Below are 14,807 nucleotides of genomic sequence, written 5' to 3'. Positions count from 1 at the left end.
CTCAGGCACATAGATATAAGACGCCCTAGAGAACCCACAGGAAGTATGAGCTTGTGGATAACTACCTACAAACGGTAAAGTTTAACTCTCAACATGGACACTTGGGATGCAGAGTGATAAAACCAGAGCTCAGTTTGCGTTTGAAGAAGAAAGAAAGAAAATATCACTCGAAGTTTTTGAGCACCTAAAATTAACCAAATTTATCAACACTGTTGGTCAAATCTGAGTTAACTTTTTAGAGAAACTGGTCAAGATGGTGCTTCTTCCTAAGCACCATCCCAAGTAAGACCCAAGACCCAAGTAAAATTTTCAAAGACAGCTTGTCATCTCAGAGTGCAGAGACTTTACCCAGAATTCAGTCCTGTTCAGACTGATGTAGGCTATGCAGCAAAGAAGTCCCAAATTATAACGACCCCAACACCTAACACTTGAACATGGAAGTCTTACCAAGAATCTTGAGTTTTAAAAGCCAGGTTAAATCACTGGGCGTTAGAAGGCTTACAGAGGTTTCCAAAAGGAAGTCAGCTAGAACACACAGTGTATGTGCAAAAATAACTCAAGACTATCTCAAGGCCTATTAAAAAAAAAAATGAGATGCCATCACTGTAGGTCTGAGATACATCAGCTGGTTCCGTTACAATGGGGGACACACCGGCTTTGTTTTTAGAGCCTCTGGAAAGATCAAAGCTGAACGGGCCCTTTTATTGGCTCCCCAGCCAGGCCCCTTAATCTCTGTCTACTTTTTCTTTGTCGTTATGTGGAACTCCAAAAGACAACACCATCACGACTGCCTGGTCTCCCTCATCCTCTAAGCAACACTTAAAAAACTGCTCTGCGATGGTCTGTGTAAGCGAGGAGCCCTCCGGGGAGGAACGAAGACGAGAAAAGTTCAAATTTGAGCCCAAATCAGCCTGATGCAAGGACTGACACAGAGCTGGAATGGTCTGTCTCTCTCGCTATTCTACAAACCCGACTTTCTCAGGCAGGTTTCCCTGTGAGAATGAACACAGATAAATGAAAACGTAACCCCTTCTGGTTTGGTTTTTTTTTTCAGACCCTTGACCTCCCCCACGAAAAGCCCTTGGCTGCTTTGGGTGCCTCTGGCTGGGAAGGCTGACGGGGCTCATATTAAAAAACAAGCCCCGCCAATGTAGAACGACTTACTTTGGAAGAACAAGCTGTGCATTTGTCAAAGGCCAGGCTGACGGGAAGGACGTTATCAAACCGTGACAGAAATCCTCGTATCTAGAAACAAACAAACAAAAATTCACGTCAAGCCCCAGATGACAGACCTGCAAAGGACATGTGTAGTTTCTGACAAGAAGTGGGGAACAAATCACCTGTGCTCTTGACACAGATTATGAACAGATTACTAATGAAAATGGAGTTCAATGTACTTTAGTACTTGTGCTAAATAAATCCGTTTTGAAGAACTATACTAGGTCCTTTATTCCATTAAGAACTGGCACACAAGTTTTGCACATATCTTGAGACCTAAACACAAACTGACTCCAAAACAGAAAAAGCAAGCTGAAAAATCTGTTGTTTTAATAAATGTCTTCAAATATATAATCAGCCAACTAGTTTATTATGGCAATTCTCACATATGTTACAGTGAATATAGGAGAAATGTGCACTTTAGGATATGGCACTGGATGGGGTCTCACAAGGTAAGAAGGTCTGTGAACAATAGAAGGTAGAAATGGTCCTAAATGTTTATTGAGTTACTTGCCTGACTTGGAACCCACAGAGATAAAATGCAAACATTACCAAAAGTATGGGAAAACAGCGCCACCCTGAGCATAAAATTCTGAACTACATCTGATTTCCACTTACAGGGTATCAGCCTGGGACAGGGGATAAGATGGTTGGATGTCATCACTGACTTAATGGACACGAGTTTGAGCAAGCTCCAGGAGTTCGTGATGGACAGGGAAACTTGGCGTGCTGCAGTCCATGGACACGACTGAGCGACTGAACTGAACTAAGCCTGGGAAATCCCATGGACAAAGGAGCCTGGTGGGCCACACAGTACATGGGGGTCACAAAGAGTCGGACACAAGGTGATAGATTTTCACTTCCAGCTATAATCACTAGATGGCAAATAAAGGGGGAAGTGACAGATCTTGGGTTCCAAAATCACTGCAGACAGTGACTGCAGCCATGAAATAAAAACATGCCTTCTCCTTGGAAAGGAAAGCAATATTAACCTAGACAGCGTACTGAAAAGTAGAGACATCACTTTGCTGACAAAGGTCTGTAAAGTCAAAGCTATGGTTTTTTCAGAAGTCATGTACAGATGGAGAGCTGGACCATAAAGAAAGCTGAGCACTGTAGAACTGATGCTTTCGAATTTAGGTGCTGGAGAGCAAACCAGTTTGGTCTGATCAAACCATATCAAATGAGCTGCAAGGAGATCAAACCAGTCAATCCTAAAGGAATCAACCCTGACTCTTCATTGGAAGGACTGATGCTGAAGCTCCAATACTTTGGCCACCTGATGCGAAGAGCCAACTCATTGGAAAAGGCCCTGAAGCTGGGAAAGACTGAAGGCAAAAGGAGAAGAGGGTGGCAGAGGATAAGATGGTTAGATAGCATCACCAACACAATGGACATCAATTTGGGCAAACTCCGGGAGACAGTGGAAGACAGAGGAGCTTGGCTGCAGCCCATGGGTTCGCAAAGAGTGGAACACGACTTAGTGGCTATACAACAATAAGATATAGTCCAGTTTTACAAACTATGATTTAGGTAATTTGTTCAGATATTATACCTCCAGAACTACACTTGTACCAAAAGAAGAGTTGAAACTTTATCATTTGTTATTGCTGTTCAGTTGCTCAGTCATGTCAGACTCTTTGCAACCCTATGGACTGTAGCACACCAGGCTTTCCTGTCCTTTATATTTATCATATTATTAAAAATACATCTGGTGAAATCTCTAGAGACTCCAGAGGACTCAACATTTATAAGAAGCCAAACAACACGAATCTTCTCCCCAGTTAACTTATTTGATCTTGACAACTGTCCCGTTGATGGGACTCTGGGGAGGGTGAAGAATGTTGGCTCAGGCAAGCAGAGAGTAACTGCACTAAGATTCAGAAGTGGGTCCCCAACTCCAAACCTGCCTGGGCGCCCCCCCGTCCCTCCCTCAGGACAGCACAGCTTTCATCTTCCATATGAGGGCTCACCTCACATTTAACAGCCTCACTTGAACACAGCACACCAACCAATCCCCCTCACCATCCCACCCCTAGTTCTTGCTGCCTTTAGCCACCTTAGCAATTCTCTGCTACCCTCCCACACCCCAAATCCCAACAGAACCTGGCAAACTTTTTGGGGACAGACCTCCTTCACAGTGTGGGTAACTCTACTAAACCAACAATCTAGCTGCATTTGCACACTTATCAAGGGAAAACCTCACCTTAAAGGAAATGCCCACAGCGATCTTTTAAATGTCATCATCTATATGTGATGAGATTTCAGTGTAAAGCAAGATCGAAAGAGTGTTTGGTAGAAAGGATGAATTAGACAGCTGGGATAAGTAGCTGGCCTCGAGGTGAACCTTTGAAAACGGGACAATCGTGAGTTTCCTGTGTCTTGGGAAGGTGGTGACCATCTTCTCGGCCAGTACTTGAGGCACTGAGTCTGCTCTCTGGTTCACCAAGACTGAGACGGCAAACCGGCAGGAAAAACTTTAACGGCAGACCACAAACGGGCATGTTGATGTCCTCATGAGACCTTGAAGTGACAGGACTGAAAAAATTCTCAGACCGAGTCTCCTCAAATCTCAGTGGCTCTCACATTAAATTTACCTAGAAAAACATTCATCATATGTAGTCTATTTTCCATGAAAATATTCACTGCCGTGGTCTACATGTCAATAGCTCCATATACGCTTCATGAAAAGGTTTCCTGTCTTTTCTTTCATATCGCTAAGATCAAACTTCATGTTGAGCAAAGGAACAGTGGCAATCTGCTAGACATTGGAGGTGGGGAGATACAGGCCACGGGAAGGGAGACAGTAGAACCAATTAGGAGCAGAGAGGGAGGGAGGAAAAAGGAGAGGAAGGAAGGAAGGAGAGAGGAAATGTAAACAAACAGCATAGATGGCGAGCGACAGAAAGGAGCCGCGGGGAACGGAGTGACTGAGCGGGGTCCCCACACCATTGTTTAGCACCCAGACAGCTCTCTCCCAGGAAGCTGTGACTCACTTTCCCAGGAAACGACGTAGACTAACATCTGTGTGCGAGGCCTTGCAAATTGCCTATGCTGGTATCAGAAGGCTCAGAACTCCAAACTAATTCCAGTTTCAGGAGATGTAAGAGACGAAAGCTTCTCCTCACACCGGCTGCGACAGACTCCTAGCAGGGCCCTCGACAGGAGCGCGCTCCCGGCACTCTGGGGTGCTGAGGCTCCGGGCTCAGCTCGGGGCGGCCCCTTCTCTCAGCCTCCTGTGCGTGCTCAGTTGCTCAGCTGCGTCCCACTCTTCTGTGACCCCGTGGGCTGCAGCCCGCCAGGCTCCTCTGTCCATAGGATTTCCCAGGCAAGAATACTGGAGTGGGTTGCCATTTCCTACTTCAAGGGATTTTCCAGACCCAGGGTTCAAACCCACATCTCTTGTGTTTCCTACATTGGCAGGTGGATTCTTCACCACTGGCGCCACCTGGGAAGCCCCATCAGCTTCCTGTGACGTGAAGTCGCTCAGTCATGTCCAACTCTTTGCGACCCCATGGATTGTAGCCTATCAAGCTCCTCCGTCCATAGGATCTTCCAGGCAAGAGCACTGGAGTGGGCTGCCTTTTCCTTTTCCAGGGGATCTTCCCAACCTAGAGATCGAACCCTGGTCTTCCACATTGCAGGCAGACACTTTACCATCTAAGCCACCAGGGAAGCCCATCAGGTTCCTAGGGTAACCAAATTCAGCAGAGAATTCCTCATACTGGCACTCAAGGGCCCCTAATCTGGGCCCATCCTGCCTTTCCGATTGTGTCTTGCATTCAATCTTTTCATAGGCTTCATATATACAACTACTAAGCTCAAAGCCAACTTCCCCCCAGACAATCTGCCATCGCTGGCCTTTGTTGTTCATTCACTCAGGCGTATCCAACTCTTTATAACCCCATGGACCCCAGCATGCCAGGCTTCCCTGTCCTTCATTATCTCGAGCTTGCTCAAACTCATGTCCCTTGAGTCAGTGATGCCATCCAACCACCTCATCCTCTGTCATCTCCTCCTCCTCCCGCCTTCAATCTTTCCCAGCATCAGGGTCTTTTTCCAATGAGTCATCTCTTCACATCAGGTGGCCGAAGTATTGGAGCTTCAGCCTCAGCATCAGTCCCTCCAATGGATATATTCAGGATTGATTTCCTTTAGGATTGATTGCTGGCCTTATCTCATGCCAAACTCTGTGACTCAGTGCTCTTCCTTTTGGAAGCAGCTATATATCCAAATCTCCAGCTTCCATAAAAGCTACTCAAGGTCAAACACATCCCTTTCATAAATCCTAAAAAGCAGACACACTACTTTGCCAGCTAAGGTCCGTCTCATCAAGGCTATGGTTTATCCAGTAGTCATGTATGGATGTGAGAGCTGGACTGTGAAGAAAGCTGAGCACCAAAGAATTGATGCTTTTGAACTGTGATGTTGGAGAAGACTCCTGAGAGTCCCTTGGACTGCAAGGAGATCCAGCCAGTCCTTCCTAGAGGAGATCAGTCCTGAGTGTTCATTGGAAGGACTGATGGTGAAGCTCAAACTCCAATCCTTTGGCCACCTGATGTGAAGAGCTGACACATTTGAAAAGACCCTGATGGTGGGAAAGATTGAAGGTGGGAGAAGGCGATGACAGAGGATGAGGTGGTTGGATGGCATCACTGACTCAATGGAGATGGGCTTGAGTAAACTCCTAGAGTTGGTGATGGACAGGGAGGCCTGTCTTGCTGTGGTCCATGGGGTCTCGAAGAGTCAGACACGACTGAGTGACTGGACTGAACGCATCCCTTGACTTAGAGATTATGCCTTCAATATATGAAATTCTTCTTTTTGGTATTTATCACCAAAATACCTTGTGCAATAGTTATTTCTTTAAAATAAAATAACAGAGGTATTGAGATTAAAATTCACGTACCATAAACTTCATCTTTTTAGAGTATACGATTCAGTGGCTTTTAGAATATTCATGGAATTTCATAACCATCAGCAATATCCAACTTCAGAACACTTTCATCACCCTCAAAAGAAACTTGGAACCCATAAGAAATTAGCCCCCATTCTCTACTTTTCCCAGACGCTGGCAACAACTAATCCACCTTCTGGGCTTCCCTGGTGGCTCAGGCCCATCCTGCCTTTCCAATTATATCTTGCATTCAGTCTTTTCACAGCCTTCGTGTATACAACTATGAAGCTCAAAGCCAACTTTCCCCCCAGACAATCTGCCATCGCTGGCCTTTGTTGTTCAGTCTGTTTTCTATTTCGAGAAAATAGAAATCCTCTATTTCTACTGATTTGGCTAATTTGCCTATTGACTATAAATGGAATCATACATGACTGGCTTCACTTGGCATATTGTGTCATGTATCTGTACGTCATTCCTTTTCATTGCTAAATACCATTCGGTTACATGGATATACCATATTTTGTCTGTCCATTCATAAGCTGAAGAACATTTCTGTTGGGTATAAATAGAGTGGAATCAATGAATCACAAGGTAACTATAATACATGTTTAACAGTTTGAGGACCCAAGTGACTGCACCATATTTCTTTTCTGCAACAGGGTTATTTTTCCACCTCTTGTCTTTTGAGGATAGCCATTATTCTAACGAATGTGAAGTGGTATCTCACTGTGCTTTTCATTTGTATCTCTCTAATAACTAGTAGTGTTGAGCATTCTTTTCATATGCTTCTTGACCATTCATACTATCTTTCTTTGGAGAAATATCAATTCAAATTCTTAGCCAAATTTTATTAGAGTTTCTTTGATGTGGACCATTTTTAAAGTCTTTGTTGAATTTGCTACACTATTAATTCTGCTTTATGTTTTGGTTTTTTTGGCTGCAAGTAACTGTGAGGTCTTAACTCCCTGATCAGAGATCAAACCCTCACCACTCCCACACCCACACCCCGCCCCACACACACATTGGAAGGCAAAGTCTTAACCACTGGACCTCCAGGGAAGTCCTGTTGGCAAAAAAAATTTTTCTTTAAATACTCATTTTTTGGGGCTGCGTTGGGTCTTAGTTGCTGCATGTGCAATCTTCACTGCATCAGGGTGTGGGATCTTCTGTTGTGGCACATGGACTCCCTAGCTGTGGAGCGCGGGCTCAGTAATTGAGGCACACGGTTTCAGTTGCTCTCCCGTATGGGGGACTCTAGTTCCCCAATCACGGATAGACGCCGAGACCCCTGCATTGTAAGGCAGATTCTTAACCATTGAACCACTGGAAAGTCCTGGCCACATTTTAAATTGGGTTATTTTTCTTTTTATTGTTGAGCTGTTCAGAGTTCTTTATATATTCTGGATTTAAGTTTCTTACAGATATATAATTCTGCAAATATTTTCTCCCATTCTGTGGAGAAAATAACAGGTTTATTCTGGTAAAATCATATATAACAAATCACTTCTCAATGTCATGAAGACTGATAATGTTTTCTTCTAGTTTGATAGTTTTAGCCCTTCCATTTAGGTCTATGATCCACTGTGAGGTGACTGAGGTGATTTTTGCATGTGGTGTGGGCTAAGGGTCCAAGTTCATTCTTCCCATGTGGAAATCCAGTTGTTCCAATATTTTGTTGAAAAGACTCTTCTTCCCCCAAGTGCACTCTAGAAACGACCATAAAGGTAGAAGAGCTCATTTCTGGGCTCTCATTTGTTTTGTTGATCTATATATCTATCCTTATGTAAGTACTACACTTTTAAAAAATGTGGGCCGTTTTAAAAGTCTTGATTGAATTTGTTACCATAATGTTTCTGTTTTATATTTTGATGGTTTTTTTTGGCCACGAGGCATGTGGAAACCCTGACTGGGGATCGAATCCACACTCCCTGCTTTGGAAAGCAAAGTCTTAACCACTGGACCACCAGGGAAGTCCCTAGACTGTCTTGATTACAGTAGCTTTGTAGTAAGTTTTGAAACCAGCAAGGGAGAGTCTTTCAGCTTTGTTCATCTTCAAGGTGATTTTCACTATTCTGGGTCCTGTGCCTTGCCATATGAATTTCAGAATCAGCTTGTGTAGTATAATTACTTAAAATTTTATTCTTTATCTCACTTGCTTTTACAGGGCAAGATACAAGTCTAACTATTTGCATTTGTCCATAGTACAGTGATGTGCACATAACAGATACTGATTATTAATTATGAAATGAAAGAATGAGAAAACATAAACATCCAAAAGCCAACCAAGTTATTCATGTCTGAAATATCCAGAGAAAACTACAGCCCTGGTGGCTCAGCTGGTAAAGAATCCGCCTGCAATGCAGGAGACCCAGTTTAATTCCTGGGTTGGGAAAATCCGCTGGAGAAGGGGTAGGCTACCCACTCTAGTATTATTGGCCTTCCCTGGTGGCTCAGACGTAAAGAATCTGCCTGCAATGCAGGACACCTGGGTTCAATCCCTGGGTGGGAAGATCCCCTGGAAAAGGGATTAGCTACTCACTCCAGTATTCTGGCTTGCAGAATTCCATGGAAAAAGGATCCTGGCGGGCTACAGTCCATGGGGTCACAAAGAATCGGACACATCTGAGAGACTTTCACTTTCATCCCAAATGAACCAAAAAAACACACCCCATCTTCCCATCATTCACATTTTCCAAGTAATTTGAAACCCATCTCCATCAACAATGCTTTAAATTCACAGTATTACAAATGCACTGAGCTCACACAACATGCTCTGTATTCCCTAATATCTTACAAGAAATGCTTAGAATTTAAAAACTGGAGGTTGCCGCTTAAAATTTTAGCACCTTCCTTAGACAGGCATTGAAATCTCAGAGCAATCTAAAATCCAGGCACCTGATGCAAAACCCGAATAAACATATTGCACCTGTTGAGAGAGGCCAGGCACCAATTCACAGCCAAACAAGTTACAAGGGGATGTCCTTGATGGTCCAGCTGTTAAGAATCTGCCTTCCAACGCAGGGGACAGGGGTTTGAGCCCTGGCCAGGGAACTAAGATCCTACATGCCACAGGGCAGGGCAACTAAGTCTATGCATTGCAATGAAGAGCCTGGGCAGCTAAATAAATAAAGGTTTAAAACAAAAAGCATAAGAAGTTTGCTCTATACACTCACCATCACCTGTAAGACGTCAGAAGATCTAGGGACTCCATCAGCAAGCCTCTAGTTCTTTCCACGTTTTCTGTGCACAACCCCACCACATCCAGCGACTTAAGCCACGTCTAAACTAATGCCTAAATGACAAGGCTTGACAAAGTGATCACTCCATCCACACAAAGACCTCCTGACACTGCTCAAGACACAGACTTAAAAAAAAAAAAAAAAGACAGACTTCCACTTTGGGGACTGCACACAGCTTACTCTAAACTCTTGATTACTAATATCTGCTGTCAATCTTTTCCTACAGGAGACTGTGTTAAATAGCTATTTTTAAAAATCTGATTCAACCCATAATAAAAATAAGCATATGACAGAAAACAAAAGCACAAAAAAACCATTGGTCCTCCCATAGCATACTTAATGCCCATTTTCCTAAGTTTTTAAAATACAGTATTTACATACTTAGCTTCATTTTAAACAGCCTCCCCTGAATAATACTGGCTTCTCATTATTCCCCCTCCCCAGAGAGGGGGAAAACTGCCAATTTCACACACACACACACCCCTCCACACCCCTCTACCTAGCTTTGTGGCTAATAAGAGGTATTCTTTAGCACTGACAAATGTTGCCTGCATCCCTGCATGTTTTATTTTTTTAATTTACACTGATGACATTTTTTATTTCCCTTTAATACTGAAAAGAACAAAGAAAATATTAAAGTGGTCCATATGAAAATCAGACCAGTGGGGATATGACCCTGGAAAAGGCACAAAGTCAATTTTGGGGGTGAAGGAAATGCTCCAGGTCTTGTCTATGGCAGTGATGGTCATATACAAGAGTACACACCTGTCAAAACTCATTAAGCTGCATATTTAAATGAGTGTATTTGACTATACATATATTGTACCTCCAGAAAAGATGAGGAAAAAAAGAAAGCTAATAACCTTATTAACAGGTTCCAAACATTACAGAAAGGTACAAAATGAAAACCATCAAGTCCCTATTGCTCCCAACCCCTCTGCCTCAAAACAAAACAAAACAAACAAAACCTTCAGCATTAGTTTCCTGTGTAGCCTTCTAGAGGGGAAAAAAAACCGGTTTATGAAAAACCAGCTTTATAATATGTGTCTCTGCTGTGCTGTGCTTAGTCGTGCAGTCACGTCTGACTCTTTATGACCCCACGGACAACAGGCTGCCAGGCTCCTCTGTCCATGGGGATTCTCCAGGCAAGAATACTGGAGTGGGTTACCATGCCCTCCTCCAGGGCATCTTCCCAACCCAGGGATCGAAGGTCTCCTGCATTGGGGGCGGATTCTTGACCCTCTGAGCTACCAGGGAAGCCCATCTCTTTGCTACCCCCCGAGTATTTAAAAGCCCCACACAGGAACGATGGAGTCTAGGAGGAGGACAATTACCTGCAGCTTCCTGGCCCCGTGCCCTCTGTCACCCCCAAGCCCCACAAAGAGCAGAAGCAGCTTGCTTTGAAATCCCCATTGTCAAACAGCAGTGAGACGAGGCGCTAGGTCGTATTTGGGTTTGGCTAACAGGGCCTGAGGCGAAGAACTGACTCATTTGAAAAGACCCTGATGCTGAGAATGACTGAAGGTGGGAGGAGAGGGGGACGACAGAGGATGAGACGGTTGAATGGCCTCACTGACTCAATGGACGAGAGTCTGAGCAAGCTCCGGGAGTTGGTGACGGACAGGGAAGCCTGGAGTGCTGCGGTCCGTGGGGTTGCAGAGTCCGACACGATGGAGCGATTGAACTGAACAGGGCCTCATGCTCCCGTCCTCAGGAGGAGTAAGGTGCGTGCAGAGATGATGTAAAAAGCAAAAAGCCGCAGAGCAGGTGGGTCCCAGGACAGTGGGGGGTGGCCCCGCCCATTAGGCGCACCTGTGCGTGTCTAATCAGCCCCGCTGGCTGGGGGCGGGGGTCTGCCTGGGACCAGGAGTCAAGGGCCCTTTTGGAAGGAGAGCGAGTGTCCGTGGGAGTACAAAACTTAAAAAGTATGTTCAAAGACCAGGATTCGGCTTGTGTTAACTTGACAGACTATGTACTTTGTCCCATAGGATGCCATCAAGAAGCCATTTTTACAGACTGAAGCCGAGTCGTCGTTCTCAAATGCCGAAGGTCCCTGGAGGTTGTCATGCAGTGGACCTGGAATGGGGCTGGGGATTCTGACACGGCTCCCAAGGAGAGTCTGACGCACCAGATGGGGGAGCCCCTGGATTAGGCTGTCTTCCACTTAAAGGCTCAAGGGCTCCAACTCTGTACCCAGATCCACTAACACCTCCTCCGGTCTATTCTCTGTGCAGCAGCCAAACCTGAAACCTGACCAGGTTTATGGCTCAGCTTATGACTTTTCAAGGGCTTTCTGCAGCCGCTGGGTACATGGCCTGTGAGGTCCTGCCTCCCCTGCTACCCCCAATCCCTCCGCAGAAATGACGGCTCCCTCCCAGCCTAGGAGGTGGTGTAGGAGGGCCTGTCCCGGCCTCATGTGGAAACGGTGGCGGGGGGGCTGAGCCGAGGACCAGCATTTATTACATGCCCTCCCTGTGACATCCCTGGGGGCTCGGCAGCAAAGAACCTGCCTGCCGATGCAGGAGAGGCAAGTCTGATCCCTGGGTGGGGAAGATCCCCTGGAGAAGGAAATGGCACCCCACTCCAGTGCTCTTGCCTGGGAAATCCCATGGACAGAAGAGCCTGGTGGGCTGCAGTCCATGGGGTCACAAAGAGTCAGACACGACTGAATGACTAGATAACAACATCCGTGTGTCTGGCTCTGTGGAGTGTCTTCACATACTCCTCTTGCGGTGGTCTCACTACCATCCTGTGACCTCCCTCGTGTTCCAGACAAAGAAATCGAAGCCTAGGGAGTGGCTTGGCTTGCCCAAGATTCCACAAGCACCACATAGCAAAGCCAGGGATCTGAGCTCTCTTCTTCCTCTCCAAAGTGTAGGGGGAACGCTGAAAAGCAAGGAGAAGGTAGAAAGAAAAGAAGGAAGAAAGAAAAAGACCAGAGGAACTAAGAAACAAAGAAACAGACACCCTCCCCAAATCAGAAACTCAAGATGAAGATGGCTGCTATCAGGGTCTGAGTGGACTAAACTATCTTTGGTCATTTATGCCTAACTGGCCACAAAATAAATAGATCAGGAATAGGAAGGGGTCCCATCCACTGGGCCACCCCTGGTGGTATTTACACCTAAGCTGAGTTAAAAGCAGCATGGAGCCCCGAGCCCATCTCGCCTGGATGGGAAGTGAAGATCCAAGGCCAGAAACAAACAGAAACAGCTGCTCTCAGAAGGCACAGCTCAGCCACAGTGCGGACCTCCTGCTCTACCCTCACACTGGTTTCCAGCAGGCCTGGCAATACTTCTGGAGCTTGGAGTTTGCGTAAGTAAGAACTAAGTCCAAACTCCGCGAGGCTCTTGGATGTTGAAACGAATCTTAACCAAATTCAATGCCAAAACAGAGTTTAGCAATTTCGAAACCCTAGGTGCACCACAAAGGTCTTTGTTTTGGACAATGGCTCCAACTACCACCACTGAGCCACCACTCACTCTCAAAGACAGGCCACCGAGGTGCAGAAGCAGCAAGCTGGAAATGAGCCAGCATTGTCCTTGGGAAAACACTGCAGGATGGGACTAATCCCTCCAGCCCTTCCCTACACACTCACTGCTTCTGGAGTTTTATGAGATTCCTTATAACCTCCTTTTTAGGAGGGTAGATAAGCTCCCACTTTACCATTTTAATGAAAAGTGAAAGAAGGGACTTTTCCTGGTGGTCCAGTGGTTAAGAATCCACCTTGCAATGTAGGGGAAAGTGGGTTCAAGCCCTGGTCAGGGAACTAAGATTCTTTACTTGTGTGTGCCTGACCCTTGTGACCCCATGAACTGTATTTATAGCCCACTAGGCTCCTCTGTCCATGGGGATTCTCCAGGCAAGAGTACTGGAGAAGGTTGCCATGCCCTTCTTGGGTGTGCTAGTATTTAGAAACTATAATTTAATCTGTACATTAATCCCAGTGTATTATTATGCCCATTCCACTAATTTAAAATATGAAGTTCAGAAAGGATCAGTAACATGCCCAAGGTCACACTGACAAGTGGCAAGAACCTCCTCAAACCCCTTTTGTCAAATGAGCTGATGAAAATGAAATGAAGAGGCAAAGTTGGGATTCTAATTGCCTCTGTATGATCATAGAGCCTTCAGGTTCCCTGCCATGTGGGCCTCCCACACAGGACAGCCTTATCATGTGAGCAAAACTTGTGGGGCCTGAGTGACCTCCTTCAACTGATGAAATTATACCCAAGCCGGAACTTCCCTGCTGGTCCCAGTGGTGAAGAATCTGCCTTCCAATACAGGGGATGAGGGTTTGATCACTGGTCCAGGAAGATCCCACATGCCATGGGGCAACTAGGCCTAAGCACCTCAGCTATTGAGTCTGTGTTCTAGAGCCCAGGAGCCACAACTACGGAGCCCACAGGCCCTAAAGCTCGCAACAAGAGAAGCCTCTGCAAGAGAAGCCCATATACTGCAACTAGAGAGCAGCCCTTGCAGCAACGAAGATCAAGCACAGCCAAATAGAAAATAAATCTTAAAAAATTAAAAAAAAACAAAAACAAACAGACACCTTATTAAAAGGTAATGGCCTGAAAATTTGTGGGGCACAGTCTGTGAAGACAGGCCGAGGTGCAGCTGGAGCCCATAGCTCCAGCTCAGCTTTCGTCTCGGTGGGGAGATTTCCCAGGCTGGTCCCTCCACAGGTCCTGCCCTAGTTTGGGCTTTGTCCTATTTTTCTGAAATTAACTAAAAGAAAGAACTCAAGAGGCCAAAAGAACCATGGGGTTGGTAAGACCAAACCTCTAGGAGGGGCATAGCCATCAAGGGTCTTCGTTGAGTAGTGCTTGAGGACCAAGAGTACCTTCACACAAAGACTAAAAAGGTGAACGGCCTTGTCCACGGTGGGATGAAAGCAGGAATGCTAGATTCACGACCGTGGTGTTCGGACAACTACTGAATCACCACGACGCTTTTCCTTCTCTGAGGGATGTCCAGGAGCTATATCGGCTGCAAATTTCCATCATGTCTGTCTCACCAGTCTGCACACCAACTGCCCAGCGACGTCAGGAGTGGCAGTTTTTTGCTAACTCCTGAACTGCACCTCCCACCAAAGAACCAGAAAAGGAGGGGTCTGGCCTCACAGAACTCAGTCGTGACCCCAGGAGCCAGGAAAAAGACAAGCTTCTTTAAAAAATAAAATTAAATAAATAAAAGATCCCACTCGTCGAGCAGCAGAGGGAACGACAGTATGCTAAGATCGACAGTGACAAAGTTCTTTCTACAAAAGAAGCCAGACTCCAAACAGCATGTACCATATCATTTCATTTACAGAGTTCAAAATGAGATAGAAGTTTCCCGAGGTGTTCAGAGTCGAGAAAGGCTTGTCTCTGACTGGAAAGGCCATGATAACTGGAAGAAGCATGAAAGGGGCTATGGGGGTGCTTGACAAGATTTCACATTGATGTGTG

At 45.6% G+C, this 14,807-nt stretch overlaps 1 protein-coding gene across 8 annotated transcripts in view; it reads right to left on the bottom strand.

The window, feature by feature from the left end:
- The window catches only part of ATG7 (autophagy related 7), a 265,262-nt gene that overhangs the window by 169,250 nt on the left and 81,205 nt on the right, over positions 1 to 14,807 (bottom strand). For all 8 annotated transcript variants that reach the window (XR_006337502.1, XR_006337501.1, XM_043885779.1 and 5 more), the window contains one exon: positions 1,165 to 1,245. Coding sequence is in view for 6 of the 8 variants with exons in the window: in XM_043885779.1 (XP_043741714.1) it covers positions 1,165 to 1,245 (81 nt within the window). In the remaining 2 variants the exon portion in view is untranslated. The remainder of the gene's footprint in view (positions 1 to 1,164; positions 1,246 to 14,807) is intronic.

Source organism: Cervus elaphus, chromosome 24 (assembly GCF_910594005.1).
Source record: "Cervus elaphus chromosome 24, mCerEla1.1, whole genome shotgun sequence".
Taxonomy (NCBI): domain Eukaryota; kingdom Metazoa; phylum Chordata; class Mammalia; order Artiodactyla; family Cervidae; genus Cervus; species Cervus elaphus.
Note: the sequence above shows the minus strand (reverse complement) of the source record. Positions and strands in the feature narration are given on the sequence as shown.